The sequence below is a fragment of the Diadema antillarum genome, unplaced genomic scaffold, assembly GCF_040938485.1.
Source record: "Diadema antillarum isolate AM-2024a unplaced genomic scaffold, OU_Dant_1.0 seq00000512_RagTag, whole genome shotgun sequence".
Taxonomy (NCBI): Eukaryota; Metazoa; Echinodermata; class Echinoidea; order Diadematoida; family Diadematidae; genus Diadema; species Diadema antillarum.
The window spans coordinates 2,357,968-2,377,011 of NW_027271466.1; the positions used below are offsets into that span (position 1 = coordinate 2,357,968).

The window sequence follows — 19,044 nt, forward strand, 5'->3', positions numbered from 1 at the left end:
GTTGGGTTGAGGCATTGGTATAAAGTCCATCAGAACAGCATTTCCCACACCTCTCCAATGTTCAAGGTAGAGTTCATAATAAAGTGCCTGGCCAAATTCTGCAACATTTCATTTGCAAACATATACCCTAACTTGGGCATTTTATGTAGTATATAACATCCATGTATTACATTTTCTATTCTTGCAAGGGCTAACTATGACCTGGTTGAATGAATTTTCAATTGTGTGGCCTATGGGAACTTCTGAAAGGCAATGAATTTTATTGCTGGCAAGCCCAGGCAAGAAGTATTATCAAACAAAAACTACTTCTGAATTGCATTTCATTATTTTGGGTAAGTTACTCTTTCCATGTATACCAGAGAAGTACTATACTATATCCAATACTAGTAGTACTAGTAGTATAACAATTTTGTCCACTTTACATTGTAGGAACATTAAGGAGTATGCGAGGTCTTTTTTCTTTTTGGTATGGGGGGGGGGGGGGGGGAGACACCCTGTATCACATTGGATGTATATGAGTGGTATGTGATATATTTCCAGCATCTTGCTGAATATAATGATACCATAGGTCAAGTGCAATATTTATCGATGAATGGAATATTCCTTGTTGGCGACATTTGGGACCAATTTTGCATTTCATGCGATTTTTTCCCCTTTTTATTAAAATGAAAAGGACATATTGATATTGGACAAGTGTGTGATTGAGCAGTCAGGCACAAAATAAAGTAAATATGTATGTTGACTATGTAATATAAGATTTTTTTTTCATTAAAAAAAAATTATTGTGATTCACAGCATACATTAGCAACATAGTAAATTTGCATAAATATGTAGAATCCATGGACTAAACTAACAAATGAAACAGCATAAACTGGGAATTTCTGTAACTATGGACCACAGCTTGATGATTTTTATATTTTGTATTGCAATGTCAAAGTCCATCTCATCATTTTAATAAGAGGGCAACACATCACTTGTCTTAGAAGATTAGCCTCCGAACATTTAGGTACTTACAGGTTGAAAGTCGTAGAATAACTCCCGACTCCTGAAAGGAGCACTTGCCCCACACCCTCGCAGTCCAGCCTCGGCAAACTAGCGGCAGCATGCTGATTGCAAGCGTCTCTTTTTCCTCTGTGGAGCAAAATGTATGACACAGGGGGAGTATTTTGAATGATAAGTACAAATATACCCTTTAAAAATATTAACACAATCAAGGCTGATAAAGAGAAATGCTGACAAGTATCAGCTCATATTCAGATGCTAGCTTATGTACTTATATTGTACTTGATTGCAACCAGGATTACTAACTGGGGGGGGGGGGGCTGTTTAAAGTTGTTTGGAGGGTATTGTAGAAAATACTACACATTTTGAATGAGGGACTGATTCTGGCAACGGCATTTACTACCAAGACGGGCAAGTAATTGTGGATGAGTAGAGCCAAACTTGTAAGGTCAAGCATTAGAATTATAATGCTGTAATAATCATCATGCTATTCTACAAAGCAGCAATCAGAGTTACCATGAACTTGGATGAAAGAAAGTTGAATGGTGTTGACAGCCAGTGCGTTAATAAGAATAATCTTGCACTACTGTTAAGTGCTTAACAAAGACTATTGCAATATGAACGACATTTGGGCTTTTGCAGGAGGTTCATGTCATATTCTGGCATTGCATAAAGCAAGATCAGTTAATATGCATATATCTTAATTAGATTAGCAAGAGCAAGGGATGTTCAAGGTCCAGTGATTTTTATTCCAAGTAGTAGGAAAAAGAATGCAAAAACTTTAATAGTTCATAAAAGACTTCTCTGTTAATGTTATCCTATAATGACAAAAGCTTGATTATCATGTGAGTTGATCAGGCAGTGGAGAAGAAAAGGGGGATGGTAGATGAAGTAGGCAAGGACAAACCGTCCAGAAGTTTCAGTGTACATGAACTGTGTGGCCGTGGGGTGCTATAATGTGAGAGAGGGGCAGGAGACAGCCTCTCCCAAATAATTGTCCAAGCTGTAGTTACAATCATTAAAGCTGCACTACCGCATGTGATACAAGGAGCGACAGAAGCTGGTATGAGCACAATTAAAGATGTTTTGAATCCACATGTGATCTCTTGAGGATTCAGTTCCAGCAGGACGAGGTCCAACATGAGCTAAGGAGGGACAATCTCTACCTGACTGGCCTGCCAGAGGGGGCTGAGGAGACAGAGGAAGAGCTTACTGAGGGCAAGTCAAATGTTGCCAAGGAAGTTGGCTTAGACATTTGGAAAGAGGACATCTCATCTTCATGATCTTGTCATCATCTTGGGGAAAAGGCAAGAAGGAAAGAGCAGGCAGATCAAAGTCCACTTTATTGCAAAAAAAAAAAAAGGAACAAACTGTATTCTGGGCATTCTAGTCTGAAAGGAAAAGAGAACATGAAAAGTGTGTACATCACTGAAGATCTAAAGGCATGCAATGTGTCACTCGATCAGTGCATGATAAATGCCAAGGAAGCTCATGATGTCGAATCGGCAACAAAACCAAATACGGGAACATGACATGCAAGTTGAATGATGGACAAGGCAGAGTCATCAAGAGCCCAGATGATCTCTTTGATATTGGCTTTGAAATTACAGATCCACTTCAGTTTTTGCAGGTTTTTGCAAAAGTCTTAGAAATTAACTAACAAGCATTGAATGAATTTCTCGGTCTAACATTTTTTTTTTAGTCATGTACACACTGTAAGTATTTTGTTAATGTTGTTAATAGATTCACCTCAACTCAAATGCAAAAAAAAAAGGAAAGGGTGGTACTGGGGCTGTAGTTTAGAATCTCTACACAGAGCAATACTATTTAAAATGTACCTTTGGAAAGGCCATCGGTGTCACCAGTGTGACGAATAAGCAGCGTTTGCTACGATGGACATCTTGATTCCCCATACTAGAGTACTTTGTCAGCATACATGGCCATGCTGCAAACATCCTGTCTTCAGCCATGATCTCCTGGCTGAAGTCTTGCTTGATCTGTACAAATTAGGGAACAAGATTGCATTTGTAATCATATTAAGGGTGGCCCAGAAAGAATGCTATAAACCACATGGAAAAAAATATAATACCCGATACTCAAGTTAATAACAAAATCTTAAATGATGGAGTGAATTATGCATGATCATTAGCTTCTGCAAAAATGTTCATTCTATAAACATTTTTCTCACAAGTTTGTGTGAATTTGCACAATGTGCTTCGTTTGGCATGGAAATCTTGACAGACTGAGAAGAAAGCTCCTAATCTTTGCATAGAAACTTATTCGAAAGTGACAAAAGTGCCAAAAATTGGTTCCAAACCACCTACCTACACGAAACAAATATAACTCTACTAAGGTGGTATATTATTACTACAGGCATTAAGTTTACGTGTGGTGCATAGACTCTATTGTGCATTAAAAACACCACAATCTGTTTTCTGTCTTTATCTTCATTTTCTATAGGGGTTCTACAATCTTTGTAGGCCTTTTTTTCTACTGGAAGCTTACATAGACCTTAATTCATCGAGCATCATTGATGGCAATGATGCTCAGTAAAGAATGAATTGCTCCAGCAAAAGTAGCAGAACTTAACTTGCACTTTAGTATTGGATTTTAGGGGGTTCGTTATGTCTACAGTAGATTTTGGTTGTACAGTTGGACCTACGTACTACTCATCGACCGCCTAATGTTTATTTGCTTGATAAGAATATTTAACACTGAAATTCATGCAAAAAAAATTGACCTACGTGATTGAGAAAATCCAGTGCTAGGCTATCAAATGCCTTTGTTCCCTTTTCGATTCAAAGTTTCAGTGCAAAAATATCGCAGTCGAACTTGCGTGGCCTCGTTTCAGCTCCCCGCGGTAACGCTCCTTATTGAGATCGACCGCTGTTTTTGCATTGACAATGCACACAAACCGAGTTGTATTGAACACCGTGTTGTACGAAGCTTTTTAGAAACTTCCATAGACATACATTACGATTCGGTTAAAATATTCATTCGAAATTTTGTCCTTGATTAAAACCATTAACTTTGTTAATGAACGGTGAATTTTCGCGTTTTCCCACACCATCCTAATCAACAGTCAAAGCCAATCCATTTTTATTTATGTGCTTTGCGTGCAGTGAAGTGCGTACTAAGCGTTCAGTGCCCCAATTAATACACGGTCGGTTTACCACAAGAGGGTGGTCGATGTATCACAGCCGACCATAAGTTCTAAATTATGAGGTAGGAAATGATCGAGACGGGTCATTGTGTGATTGAACTTAGTTAGCACTAGCACTAGCAGTCTAAGGCCCTAGCCCTTGACTAGGCCCTAGCATTGCCTAGCTATAGGCCCCAACTGTCACGTTAGACCCTATAGATCTATATGCCTAACTAACTTGTTAGATTTCTACATCATCGAACTCGGACACTGCGCCTATAATTGTGCATGATGTGAGACGGTGCCTGTTACAACTTAGATTCCAGTTAGAATACTGTACTTACAACGAATAGGCTAGCTGTGGTACTGTGTCAACAATGGGAATATTCAGTACCGTAAAGGTACGCTGATTTAGATGATCAGTTTTTGTAAAAGAAATTCATATTTTATGTGAAGTTTTGAAAATGTATGTAAGGACTGAATTATGCAAGTGTTTATACAAGCACGAGTTGGTTGAAAAACATACGTACCGAAACAGACGACCTTACTTAACGGTAACGTTTACATTAACAGTTTGGTAGATCTATTCAACGTTACATGCATGAAGGCGAGGCGTAGCGCAGCCCGGCCAAGAACCCAAAGCGTGAGCCGTGACTAGCTTCACATATCATGCAAATTACAGATGGGCATGAAGCGATGTAACTATATCACTTAAATAAATAAATACCTTGGAATGACTGGCAAAGTTCTTCTATAGCTAGACCCCATTTGCTGAGAATGTTCGTGACTCCATATAGCTGCATTGCAGTCATCGTCACCGCCGTCCATCATGATGAATAGCCGCACTACTGTATAGCTACGTACATAAACGTGTACGTGTTTGTGTGTGAGGCGCGGTGGCCGCGCCGCCCGGCGATCGAAGATTGCGACGAAGGATATACATGCAGGCCCGCTGATTGGTTCATGACTATCACATGACTTTTGCCCATCAATTTCTAAACAACGATGTTTAATTGTTTGGACAATCATTCCGAATTGTTTTTAAACAACCGCTGTTTAAGGCAATCAAGCTCCAATTTTCTATATTTAAACAACATTGTTTAGAATTTTAAACAACAATATTTTAAACAACGAAATTTTACACAGCGTTCTAACAGTGTATGTATATTGCAAGTATTGAATAAAAATCATATTGCGTCCTTCAAATCATCTGCAAAGTAGTTCAAAAGCTAAATATTCTAAGAAATATTTCTTTCGTTATCCTCTTTATCAACCCCTTAGCGTCAACAAATATTTGTAAAACTCGTGCGAGTGCAAGACGCATATTGTTGAACTCACCTCTAATAGAGCTCGTCGATATTCATCTTTTGTCGTTGGTACAATTCATTCGCTGTCCACCGAGGTGCAAACGAAAACCACTAATAGCACCGGTCAGCGAATGATACGTGCTTCAAGACATACCAAAGTCCATGCATACGACCATCGGTAACGGCTGACTCCAGTCGAGATTCTGCGGCTGTGTGTATACTTACGTTGATATCAGTGATAAAGCTGTACACAGTTCGAAAAGGGGATTCTCGAATAAGTGGACCGGGGCCAGCTTTCCAACTCCATGCAATCCCCAAGATACGGCGCTGCACGTTCTTACCTGTAATGTAGAAACCTACAACTACATGACAATAATGTGTATAAATCATATTCAAGAGATCTTATACTTCAGAGTGTTCGTTTCATAACCAACATTAAAGGTACTGTTAACCATTGGGAGCAGTAACTAAAAAAATGTTGACGCATAATCAGGTCTGTTGTACACAAAACATCCTATCATATAAAAGTTTCGCAATAAAACCTTAAAATACAAGGAGGTATCACTGTTTTTTCCATAAATAAACCATTACAGTACATGGTTTATCAAAGAAACAATTTTATCATAACTATTGTGCACATTAGTGAAGCGTTACGGGGGGTTACGCGCCAACACAGCAGATTGGACTCGGGAGTTACAGTTGACAATGGCACTTTATTACTCGACCAAACAGCCTCTATAATCACAAAACAAATTGAAAGCAACACAATTATCAGAAATGATAAAACATATAGTCAGTCAAACAAATGACACACATCAACTGACTGAATAACCAAAAGTCAATTTCAATGATCATACACCTTGTACACTGTGTAAATCTTACTTGAAACAAGTGCTATATCACAAGATAACTTTTAACTAACTCACTCTAGTTTCAACATTTCTGTGACTACTCCATGTGGAAATACCTAGCACATTACCATACACATCTAGACAACCCACACATCCCTATATTCTTTGCTAACCAACATATAAAGCTAAAACCAACAGACATCACTTTGGCGTGATGCACCAAGGAAACATCTTAATTACATTAACCTCTCATCTTATGCTCAGCTCCATAAGAATGCGTATACACGATGTGCATTCATTATAAATAATGGTTATAACATGCAGTATACTTTTTAAAGGAATATGTGATATCTACCGAACGTTGATCATTTCATAAAACATCTAATGTGCTTGTATCAACCCGAGTATGACCACTCATACCCACTCCTAAATATCATTGGCATGAGTCATAAATTTGAACACTCACCGGTCCACCTACTGGGTTACTTAGCTCCAAAGAGCATCCGCAACAGGTGTGCTAGGTATACAGGGTCATCAATGGGGTCGCAGCTAAGGGGTGAGAATTTGTAAACAACCTTCAAATACTACAGGAACAATGTGCAGAAATGTAACACAACATCTAAACATATTCAATTCAAGTTAATGAACAAAACAGTAATTGGAACAACCAGGCATCCTTGCATATAGTTTCTATAATCTACGATAGAAACAGTGACGAGTTCCAAATAAGACTGATCCCTACCAAAAATTAGTAATAACCTCTTTCAAGGACATCAACAAATGAATTTCAAACCTTTAACGATCAGAATAGATGTTATCTCTATTCCTAAGAGGGAATCTCATATGTAATTATATAATTACTATAAAATTACACAGAACAACCAATTCTTGGCTCGGCGAACAAGAGGGACTCTCTGTTTCTGCCATAATAACAACAGCAAAAGTTAACACCTACTGAGCAACTTGCCATGAATTAGATATTATGTCTATAAATCAGTCAGGATTCTCTATCACAAAATTCTCATCCTTACAGCAGTAAATAATTCATGTTCAAAGTAACCAAACAATCTTCCTTTCTGTTACTATATGTAAATACTAATGAATAATAAACACGTTCATATTAAAAAAGACCTAGGCACCTGTTGGGCAGGACCAGAATTGGCCCATCAACTGATAGCATCTCTTTCATCCCAAATGAACAGATCATGCTTTTACACATTTGTATGATACTTACATTAATGCAGCGCTCTTACAAACTGTAACTTATATACAAAATCCCTTTTCTCCTCTCCCGGGATATTAACACCACTGTCTGCTTAATTTTCCTTGGACTCATTCATACACACCTATGATTGAACCGGAAATCATCTCTTCAATACAGGGATAACAGTGAATGATTTACCTCGTCACTTCATACCCAAACCTAAGATCATGATTATCATAGTGATCTTCCAAAAATAGATATTTTGTAATCATCATCTCCATGTAAGAGCAAAATCAAAGCATTGCCCTAAATATATATATCATCATCACAGATGTGCTCTGTACGCATAATTACATGTGTATGCATCTCCCAAGGTAGCATGTATGTGTCCTATACATATACCTGCCAAAAGCTCATTTTGTCAGAATGTACCGCTATAATAATCAAATCCAGAAATTACTGCAGCTTCATTGTTACAGCTACTAACTAATGAAGTGATGTAAAGCTCACACAAAGCAAAGTTACTTAACTACTAAAATTCTCTTCACTAATCATCCCTTAACGACTTTCTTAACATTTCATATAACCAATAAATATATCTACCAACTCACTGATTATACTGTTCCCTTAATATCAAAATATTAAACTTACGTATCGCAAGATGAGGCATCTCTGTCCTCTCAATCCAGTCAGTCTCTCAGTGGATGACAAGTTTTTGTGAAGATACAATTTCAGTGAGAATCTAACTGACAACGCAGGGCTCGTCCTCTCCGGTCAATGGTCAGGCGGTGAATGAGCTGCTGTACCCCAGCAAGCTACACTAGTACCCCTTAGAACAAAGCTTCCCCCAATTAGTTCTATTGGGGGTCACTCAATTGGAAAAGTGCTGGTAGGTCAAGGCCATGTTATAGTGGACAGGGGGTGGTAGCAATGACCTTATGAGGGGTGTACTGATTTGGGGTTGAAGGGTGGTCTTCTATTGGGGATCTCCAAATTGAGGAGATGCTGACAGCTAAAGTGCATGATAGATATTTGACAGGGGGTACTGACATTGACTTTGTGAGGGGTGCACTGATTTGACATTTGAGGACAGGAAGGACCCTTTGTTCTCCCACCCTTGCAAGCTTCCTATTTCCTATTCTAGGTTACATGCAATGGAGGAATTCTCCCTCCCTGTGTTATATATATCTACGTTATATATTACATGTTAAGGGCATGTACAAACTGTGTACATGTACAAAACACCACGTTATACAATTATCATGCAACAGATATACTTCTTCCTCTTGCATATTATTACAATCTTCCCCGCGATTAACATTTGAATAACATAAGAATGTTAATCTTTGACAAAACGAAATATGGTTTCTCTAGTTCTCCATCAAAGAAAAATACAAAATAATCCTGAATTAAGATTTGGATAGATGACAAGAAGAAAGGAAAGAAAGCTCAAAAGTAACATTGACAGAAAGAAGGACAGAAAAGAAGGAGGGTAGCACCCAAGGTGGGCTTTTGCTTTCAGTAGTTTGCTCCCAGGACAGATTTAGGGAGACGAGCAGGATTGCTGTGTATCCCCTTGTTAGGACGCTTCGACCTCCGACATGGTGCCTCATTATCTCGGGTCTCTCCATCACGCAAATTTGGTGGATCCCAGGTAAAGATGAAGGGAGGTACACTATTCTCTTCGGCTGGGCACGATGTGGCAGTGTCATCCTTAGCAGTCTTACTGAAATCATGGGCTTGGGGAGTACCGTTAGATTCTGGTCCCAACGTGACCTGCTGCTCTTTTGTCCTTGGATCTAGGGTAAGCAATCTGCGATTAACCGTCTTTGATGGTCCTCCGAAGAGGGGTCTTATTCTGTAGACATCTCCTGCCTGATTGACAGCTGTCACAAGGTAGGGCTCTCTCTCAAACTTATCCGCCAGTTTATGCCGGCCGTCAAAGGCGCACTTTCGAAGTAGGACTCTGGTTCCTATTGATATCGGCATACTCATGGGGCGGACATCATGATTTAACTTCTGAGCCTCTCTGGCAGCCCTTGTGTTCTTCTCTGCGATGTCTTGAGCCTGTTGCAGAGACTTCACATGCTCGGAAATGAAGTCTTCATCCCAACTTGTAGTCACATTACCTACAAGTTGGTCGAGGGGTGTGTATGGTTCCCTGCCATACAACAGATGATAGGGTGACATACCTGTCGTTCCATGTGGGGTGGCATTGTACAGAAACACCAGCTGCTGGATTATCTCGGGCCATTTCCTTCTGCAGGCAGGTTCAAGGGACCGGATCATGCTACAGAGGGTGCGGTTAAACCTTTCAGTCTGGCCGTTGCCCTCTGGATAGTATGGTGTAGTATGGGATTTCTTGATCCCATATAGCTTGCACAACTCTTTGATTAATGCACTCTCAAAGTTTCTTCCTTGATCGGAGTGTAGCCGAAGTGGCGCCCCATAGTGCACAAACCAGGAATCGAGCAAGGCACGAGCTACTGTGGGAGCAGTCTGGTCTTTGCATGGTACGGCTTGTGAGTATTTAGTGAACACATCTGTGATTACTAAAACATCTTCATACCCACCCTTCCCTCTGTCTAACTTCAGGAAGTCTATGGCCACCAACTCCATAGGGCGGAACGCCAGTAGGTGTCGTCTGGGAGTGTGTACTGCAGGAGTGGGGGCCTTGGCGGTGACACAGGTGAAACACTTTTTCACATGTTCCTTTACATCTTGATGCAATCTTGGCCAAAAGCACCGATTTCGCAGTATCTCAGTAGTTCGGCTTATCCCTTGGTGGCCCCACTGATCATGGGCTATGTCCAGCATGATGCGGCGCAGAACCCTGGGAACAAGAAGTTGCCTCCTGGGGCCTGATTTAGTATTGGGGAGGGCGCGATATAGCACCCCATCCTCTTCAACGACATGAGAGAACTCTTTAAACCAGGCTCTTACCTCCTCATCATCTGTATCCAACTTATCCCCTGATTTCCAGCCCGATTTGTATGACTTGTAGAAGACACCCAATGTTTCGTCGCCTTGCTGCATCTGGGCTAGCTGCGTAGAAGAGTAAGAAGGATAGATACATGGGACAGGTTTTACCGTCATTTCTGAAAGTTCTTCCCCGCTGTCGATGACCTCGGCTGGGAGAGCAGAACCAACCGACAGCTCGTTGATGGAAACCGTTTCTTCTTTTTCGGCTGTGTCTGGATACCGGCTCAGTGCATCAGCACACTTGTTCAATCTCCCAGGTCGGTATCTGATCTCTAGGTCGAAAGATGCAAGCTGGGCAACCCACCTCTGTTCTGTGGCTCCCAACTGGGCAGTCTGTATGTGTGCAAGGGGGTTATTATCAGTGTAGACGATACATTTGGCACCCATGAGATAGCCTTTGAACTTCTCCACCACGGCCCACTTAAGAGCTAGAAACTCTATTTTGAAGCTTGAGAAGTCAGGATACCTCTTTTCTGCTCCTCGCAGAGAACGGCTAGCATAGGCCACTGGATGGAGGTGGCCTTTCTCATCAGTCTGTGACAGGCATGCCCCTAACCCCTTGAGAGAGGCATCCACTTCCAACACAAAATCCTCTCCAAACTGTGGATACGCCAAGACAGGTGCTGTAGAGAGTCTTTCTTTCAGTAGCTGGAATGAATCTTCTGCCTCTGGAGTCCACTCAAATTTTGTCTCCCCATTTGCATGCCCAGTCATTGTGTTCTTCCCCGCTTTCCGACGCAACTTCTTTCCTGTAAGGGAGTGAAGGGGACCAGCAATCTTTGCAAAGCTAGGGACAAACCTCCTGTAGTACGATGCCAGCCCGAGGAAAGAACTTAAGTCGGAAGCATTCTTTGGTGTAGGCCAACTGGTTATTTTCTCTACCTTCTCCGGGTCCACCATCACTCCTTGCTCATTGACGATATGACCAAGATGGGCCACCTCTCTCTGGAACAAGTTGCACTTTTCACCTTTCAGTTTGAGGCCATGTTTTGCTAGCCGCCTGAATACTTCTCCAAGCCGGGCGAGGTGTTCTTCCACTGTTTTAGAGAAAACAAGAATGTCATCAAGATACAAAATCAACTGCGTGAAATTCATGTCCCCGAATATTGATTCCATGGTACGCTGGAAAGTACTTGGGCTGTTGCAGAGTCCCTGGGGCATCCTTTCAAACTCAAACAGTCCCCATGGGACGCGGAAAGCTGTGAGGGGGATAGAATCAGGGTGCATCGACACCTGGAAATAGCCATGAGACAAGTCCAGCGATGAAAAGTAGCGTGCTCCTTCCATAGCTTCCAGTGATTCGTCTATACGAGGAAGGGGGAAAGAATCCTTCACAGTGATGGCATTCATCTGACGGTAATCTATGCACAGACGGATGGCACCGGACTTCTTTCTTACCAGAACCACTGGACTTGCATACGGACTTGTCGACCGTCTGATGATTTTCTTGTCGAGCATGTCTTGTAGAAGCTGTCGTACCTCTGCTGTCTCACTTGGGGGAATCCGCCGGTAGGGCATTCGGATGAGTTTATCACTGTTGAGCCTGATCTCATGAGGAATGAGGGTGCAGTGTCCGAGATCAAACTCATCTTTGGAGAAGACTGCAGCATGATCCCGTAACAACTGTTCCACTTTCACAGCTTCCTTAGGCTCCAGTCCCCCAAGACTGATACCAGCGGGCAGTGAATTTGGGGGTTCTGGTGTGTATGTCTCGGTCCTAGGAGGTACATGTATCTCTTTTCCTTCCTTGGTTAAGTTCTCAGAATGCATCCTCCCATCATCCCTTGCCCCTGCTGTAGTGACTAGCATTTCTAACACCTTGACTTGAATTGAGTCCTCACTAACTTGCACCTCTAATTCGTCTTGCACTCCCAATCGCAGGGCAGAAGTCACCTTAGAGTGTGCAGGTAAAAGGACATCATTATCACTTGTATTTACCAGCAATATGTTTGCGGAGACCCCTTCCGCAGCACAGCCTTCCACGACCTTTAAGGGAGTTACCTGTTTGGAATTGTCTCCTTCAATGAACCATAGGCCCTTGTTCTCTGCCTGTCCACTTTCGGATGAATCAATGAAGCATTTGACCGTCTGTACAGACCTGGCAGGTATCCTCTCCAGTGTTTCTGTAATGACCGATGCCTCCTTTGATTCTTCTGGAAGGTTTAAACAGTCCCTAGCAAATTCGAATTCTCCCTCCGACAAGTCATGGTGAAGGAGTGCCCTTAGAGCATTGCATCCGAGTAGTACCGGAAAGTCCTGATGGCGATTTCCTGCAGATTTTCTTGGCACTACTAGAAACCCAACCATAGCTGTACGACCCCCGACTCTGACCCGAGCTCGAACGTAGCCCTCCACAGGTACCTCTGTCCCTGTCACCCCAATGATCCTCATCGAAGTGTCCAGCAAGTCCACGTTCTGCGCTTGAGTCTCCAGCTGTGAATGGAACACATCAGAAGGAATGATGGAAGCCTCAGCCCCTGTGTCCAAAACACATCCGAGTTCCACACCAGCTATTTCAGCAACCACTGTCGGACTTGGGGAGACCAATTTCTCCCTTATGCTGACCCCTGCTGGGGAACCGGCTGTCTTTCCATCATTAGTTTCAATGTTCCTAACCACTGCCATTTCATTTGAGTTAGGGTCCAAAGCTATGGGCGTGTCCTTATGTCCTTGCATCTCTGCTGTTTTGCCCTCAACAGCAGAGGATACTAGTTTTCCGACTGCTGAGAGCCGGTGGAATTGCTCATCTGCGGGCAATCCCTCTTGAAGTGTCCCCTCTCCTGACAATTGTAGCATTGCACCTCATCCATGTTTTTCTTCTTGGGAGCCTTTTGTTTCTTTAGGATGGCTACATCACTCTTCAGTTTTGTCAACTCCTCAATGATGGTCTGCTGGTGCTGGACAATTTCCCTCAATGTGGGCTCGCGGGGGCTTGGGGTGAGTCGGGCCACCTCCACTTCCACTTCCCTTGCCCGGGGGCGTTGATTCTGGGATGGTGACTCCTGGAAGAGGCGGAGTGCTTCCTGCCTTATTTTCGCGAATCCCTCCCCATCGTTGTCTAGTTGGATGCGACGGAGTTCCCGTCTCACCCAGGCTTCCCGCGCTCCATTGACGAATTGGTCCGTAAGTGACGTGTCCCTCAGTTGACCCAAGGCCTGCGCTTGTGCCTGGGTCTCTGCCGCTTTCTCCATCTTCCCATAGGTTCGAAGAAGTGCTCTGCTAAAATCGCAGAGGGATTCCCCGTCCCTCTGGACTCTATTGTGGAACTGGCTACTCAGAGACTGAGTGTTTTCCTTAAACCCGAAGCATAATTGCAGGGCACTCACCACTTCGCTGTACTGGTGCCTCTTCTCCTCAGGAAGGCACCGAATCTCCTCGCGAGCTGGCCCTGTGAGGTGATCGACCAGAAGCCGCGTCTTTTCATTGTCGCTCAGCCTCTGTCGTGCTGTCACCTCCTCGAACTCCTCGAGCCACTCCGAGAAGGACAAGTCGCCCGGCTGAAGTGGTGTTCCGTGGAATTTGGTTAGGCGGCTCTGGGTCACACTTTGGAGTCCAATGGACCGCCGTAGCAATTGTCCGAGGAGATCCACATCACTGGGACGCGTGGTTGAATCTGTAGTGGAGGGGTTCATAATTGCTAAAGGGATAGGGTAGGATTTAAGGAGAGTAGTTCAACGATACAGATATGACAATATGAGAATACAGCAGAATTAAAACACTTTATCACTTAAATTCTTGCTACTACTAAGATATGCCGTGTGATATAATCCGTCTCTCGCCCCTGGGTCTCCTAGCTGTCTGTGGGCCAAGGCTGTTTGGTTGTTCGCTCTGCGTTCTGCCAGTCGGCTGGTGCGTCCTCGATCCCTCAGTCCGGTACCGATCCTCGCGACGTACTCAGCTTCTCCTCTCAACGGCTGACTCCTTGGATGTCCAATCCCACTCCTGACACCAATGAAGCGTTACGGGGGGTTACGCGCCAACACAGCAGATTGGACTCGGGAGTTACAGTTGACAATGGCACTTTATTACTCGACCAAACAGCCTCTATAATCACAAAACAAATTGAAAGCAACACAATTATCAGAAATGATAAAACATATAGTCAGTCAAACAAATGACACACATCAACTGACTGAATAACCAAAAGTCAATTTCAATGATCATACACCTTGTACACTGTGTAAATCTTACTTGAAACAAGTGCTATATCACAAGATAACTTTTAACTAACTCACTCTAGTTTCAACATTTCTGTGACTACTCCATGTGGAAATACCTAGCACATTACCATACACATCTAGACAACCCACACATCCCTATATTCTTTGCTAACCAACATATAAAGCTAAAACCAACAGACATCACTTTGGCGTGATGCACCAAGGAAACATCTTAATTACATTAACCTCTCATCTTATGCTCAGCTCCATAAGAATGCGTATACACGATGTGCATTCATTATAAATAATGGTTATAACATGCAGTATACTTTTTAAAGGAATATGTGATATCTACCGAACGTTGATCATTTCATAAAACATCTAATGTGCTTGTATCAACCCGAGTATGACCACTCATACCCACTCCTAAATATCATTGGCATGAGTCATAAATTTGAACACTCACCGGTCCACCTACTGGGTTACTTAGCTCCAAAGAGCATCCGCAACAGGTGTGCTAGGTATACAGGGTCATCAATGGGGTCGCAGCTAAGGGGTGAGAATTTGTAAACAACCTTCAAATACTACAGGAACAATGTGCAGAAATGTAACACAACATCTAAACATATTCAATTCAAGTTAATGAACAAAACAGTAATTGGAACAACCAGGCATCCTTGCATATAGTTTCTATAATCTACGATAGAAACAGTGACGAGTTCCAAATAAGACTGATCCCTACCAAAAATTAGTAATAACCTCTTTCAAGGACATCAACAAATGAATTTCAAACCTTTAACGATCAGAATAGATGTTATCTCTATTCCTAAGAGGGAATCTCATATGTAATTATATAATTACTATAAAATTACACAGAACAACCAATTCTTGGCTCGGCGAACAAGAGGGACTCTCTGTTTCTGCCATAATAACAACAGCAAAAGTTAACACCTACTGAGCAACTTGCCATGAATTAGATATTATGTCTATAAATCAGTCAGGATTCTCTATCACAAAATTCTCATCCTTACAGCAGTAAATAATTCATGTTCAAAGTAACCAAACAATCTTCCTTTCTGTTACTATATGTAAATACTAATGAATAATAAACACGTTCATATTAAAAAAGACCTAGGCACCTGTTGGGCAGGACCAGAATTGGCCCATCAACTGATAGCATCTCTTTCATCCCAAATGAACAGATCATGCTTTTACACATTTGTATGATACTTACATTAATGCAGCGCTCTTACAAACTGTAACTTATATACAAAATCCCTTTTCTCCTCTCCCGGGATATTAACACCACTGTCTGCTTAATTTTCCTTGGACTCATTCATACACACCTATGATTGAACCGGAAATCATCTCTTCAATACAGGGATAACAGTGAATGATTTACCTCGTCACTTCATACCCAAACCTAAGATCATGATTATCATAGTGATCTTCCAAAAATAGATATTTTGTAATCATCATCTCCATGTAAGAGCAAAATCAAAGCATTGCCCTAAATATATATATCATCATCACAGATGTGCTCTGTACGCATAATTACATGTGTATGCATCTCCCAAGGTAGCATGTATGTGTCCTATACATATACCTGCCAAAAGCTCATTTTGTCAGAATGTACCGCTATAATAATCAAATCCAGAAATTACTGCAGCTTCATTGTTACAGCTACTAACTAATGAAGTGATGTAAAGCTCACACAAAGCAAAGTTACTTAACTACTAAAATTCTCTTCACTAATCATCCCTTAACGACTTTCTTAACATTTCATATAACCAATAAATATATCTACCAACTCACTGATTATACTGTTCCCTTAATATCAAAATATTAAACTTACGTATCGCAAGATGAGGCATCTCTGTCCTCTCAATCCAGTCAGTCTCTCAGTGGATGACAAGTTTTTGTGAAGATACAATTTCAGTGAGAATCTAACTGACAACGCAGGGCTCGTCCTCTCCGGTCAATGGTCAGGCGGTGAATGAGCTGCTGTACCCCAGCAAGCTACACTAGTACCCCTTAGAACAAAGCTTCCCCCAATTAGTTCTATTGGGGGTCACTCAATTGGAAAAGTGCTGGTAGGTCAAGGCCATGTTATAGTGGACAGGGGGTGGTAGCAATGACCTTATGAGGGGTGTACTGATTTGGGGTTGAAGGGTGGTCTTCTATTGGGGATCTCCAAATTGAGGAGATGCTGACAGCTAAAGTGCATGATAGATATTTGACAGGGGGTACTGACATTGACTTTGTGAGGGGTGCACTGATTTGACATTTGAGGACAGGAAGGACCCTTTGTTCTCCCACCCTTGCAAGCTTCCTATTTCCTATTCTAGGTTACATGCAATGGAGGAATTCTCCCTCCCTGTGTTATATATATCTACGTTATATATTACATGTTAAGGGCATGTACAAACTGTGTACATGTACAAAACACCACGTTATACAATTATCATGCAACAGATATACTTCTTCCTCTTGCATATTATTACAATCTTCCCCGCGATTAACATTTGAATAACATAAGAATGTTAATCTTTGACAAAACGAAATATGGTTTCTCTAGTTCTCCATCAAAGAAAAATACAAAATAATCCTGAATTAAGATTTGGATAGATGACAAGAAGAAAGGAAAGAAAGCTCAAAAGTAACATTGACAGAAAGAAGGACAGAAAAGAAGGAGGGTAGCACCCAAGGTGGGCTTTTGCTTTCAGTAGTTTGCTCCCAGGACAGATTTAGGGAGACGAGCAGGATTGCTGTGTATCCCCTTGTTAGGACGCTTCGACCTCCGACATGGTGCCTCATTATCTCGGGTCTCTCCATCACGCAAATTTGGTGGATCCCAGGTAAAGATGAAGGGAGGTACACTATTCTCTTCGGCTGGGCACGATGTGGCAGTGTCATCCTTAGCAGTCTTACTGAAATCATGGGCTTGGGGAGTACCGTTAGATTCTGGTCCCAACGTGACCTGCTGCTCTTTTGTCCTTGGATCTAGGGTAAGCAATCTGCGATTAACCGTCTTTGATGGTCCTCCGAAGAGGGGTCTTATTCTGTAGACATCTCCTGCCTGATTGACAGCTGTCACAAGGTAGGGCTCTCTCTCAAACTTATCCGCCAGTTTATGCCGGCCGTCAAAGGCGCACTTTCGAAGTAGGACTCTGGTTCCTATTGATATCGGCATACTCATGGGGCGGACATCATGATTTAACTTCTGAGCCTCTCTGGCAGCCCTTGTGTTCTTCTCTGCGATGTCTTGAGCCTGTTGCAGAGACTTCACATGCTCGGAAATGAAGTCTTCATCCCAACTTGTAGTCACATTACCTACAAGTTGGTCGAGGGGTGTGTATGGTTCCCTGCCATACAACAGATGATAGGGTGACATACCTGTCGTTCCATGTGGGGTGGCATTGTACAGAAACACCAGCTGCTGGATTATCTCGGGCCATTTCCTTCTGCAGGCAGGTTCAAGGGACCGGATCATGCTACAGAGGGTGCGGTTAAACCTTTCAGTCTGGCCGTTGCCCTCTGGATAGTATGGTGTAGTATGGGATTTCTTGATCCCATATAGCTTGCACAACTCTTTGATTAATGCACTCTCAAAGTTTCTTCCTTGATCGGAGTGTAGCCGAAGTGGCGCCCCATAGTGCACAAACCAGGAATCGAGCAAGGCACGAGCTACTGTGGGAGCAGTCTGGTCTTTGCATGGTACGGCTTGTGAGTATTTAGTGAACACATCTGTGATTACTAAAACATCTTCATACCCACCCTTCCCTCTGTCTAACTTCAGGAAGTCTATGGCCACCAACTCCATAGGGCGGAACGCCAGTAGGTGTCGTCTGGGAGTGTGTACTGCAGGAGTGGGGGCCTTGGCGGTGACACAGGTGAAACACTTTTTCACATGTTCCTTTACATCTTGATGCAATCTTGGCCAAAAGCACCGATTTCGCAGTATCTCAGTAGTTCGGCTTATCCCTTGGTGGCCCCACTGATCATGGGCTATGTCCAGCATGATGCGGCGCAGAACCCTGGGAACAAGAAGTTGCCTCCTGGGGCCTGATTTAGTATTGGGGAGGGCGCGATATAGCACCCCATCCTCTTCAACGACATGAGAGAACTCTTTAAACCAGGCTCTTACCTCCTCATCATCTGTATCCAACTTATCCCCTGATTTCCAGCCCGATTTGTATGACTTGTAGAAGACACCCAATGTTTCGTCGCCTTGCTGCATCTGGGCTAGCTGCGTAGAAGAGTAAGAAGGATAGATACATGGGACAGGTTTTACCGTCATTTCTGAAAGTTCTTCCCCGCTGTCGATGACCTCGGCTGGGAGAGCAGAACCAACCGACAGCTCGTTGATGGAAACCGTTTCTTCTTTTTCGGCTGT

At 42.6% G+C, this 19,044-nt stretch overlaps 3 protein-coding genes across 3 annotated transcripts; all 3 read right to left on the reverse strand.

Annotated features, from left to right (window-relative positions):
* Nucleotides 1-9,024: 9,024 nt before the first annotated feature.
* On the reverse strand, nucleotides 9,025-9,795 carry LOC139734169 (uncharacterized). The gene has a single exon (XM_071644973.1). It carries the CDS (start codon nucleotides 9,793-9,795, stop codon nucleotides 9,025-9,027), a length of 771 nt encoding a protein of 256 aa, XP_071501074.1.
* Nucleotides 9,796-13,196: 3,401 nt separating this feature from the next.
* On the reverse strand, nucleotides 13,197-14,120 carry LOC139734170 (modulator of apoptosis 1-like). The gene has a single exon (XM_071644974.1). The coding sequence runs from the start codon at nucleotides 14,118-14,120 to the stop codon at nucleotides 13,197-13,199; it is 924 nt and encodes a 307-aa protein (XP_071501075.1).
* Nucleotides 14,121-17,370: 3,250 nt separating this feature from the next.
* On the reverse strand, nucleotides 17,371-18,141 carry LOC139734171 (uncharacterized). The gene has a single exon (XM_071644976.1). The coding sequence runs from the start codon at nucleotides 18,139-18,141 to the stop codon at nucleotides 17,371-17,373; it is 771 nt and encodes a 256-aa protein (XP_071501077.1).
* Between the last annotated feature and the right edge of the window lie 903 nt (nucleotides 18,142-19,044).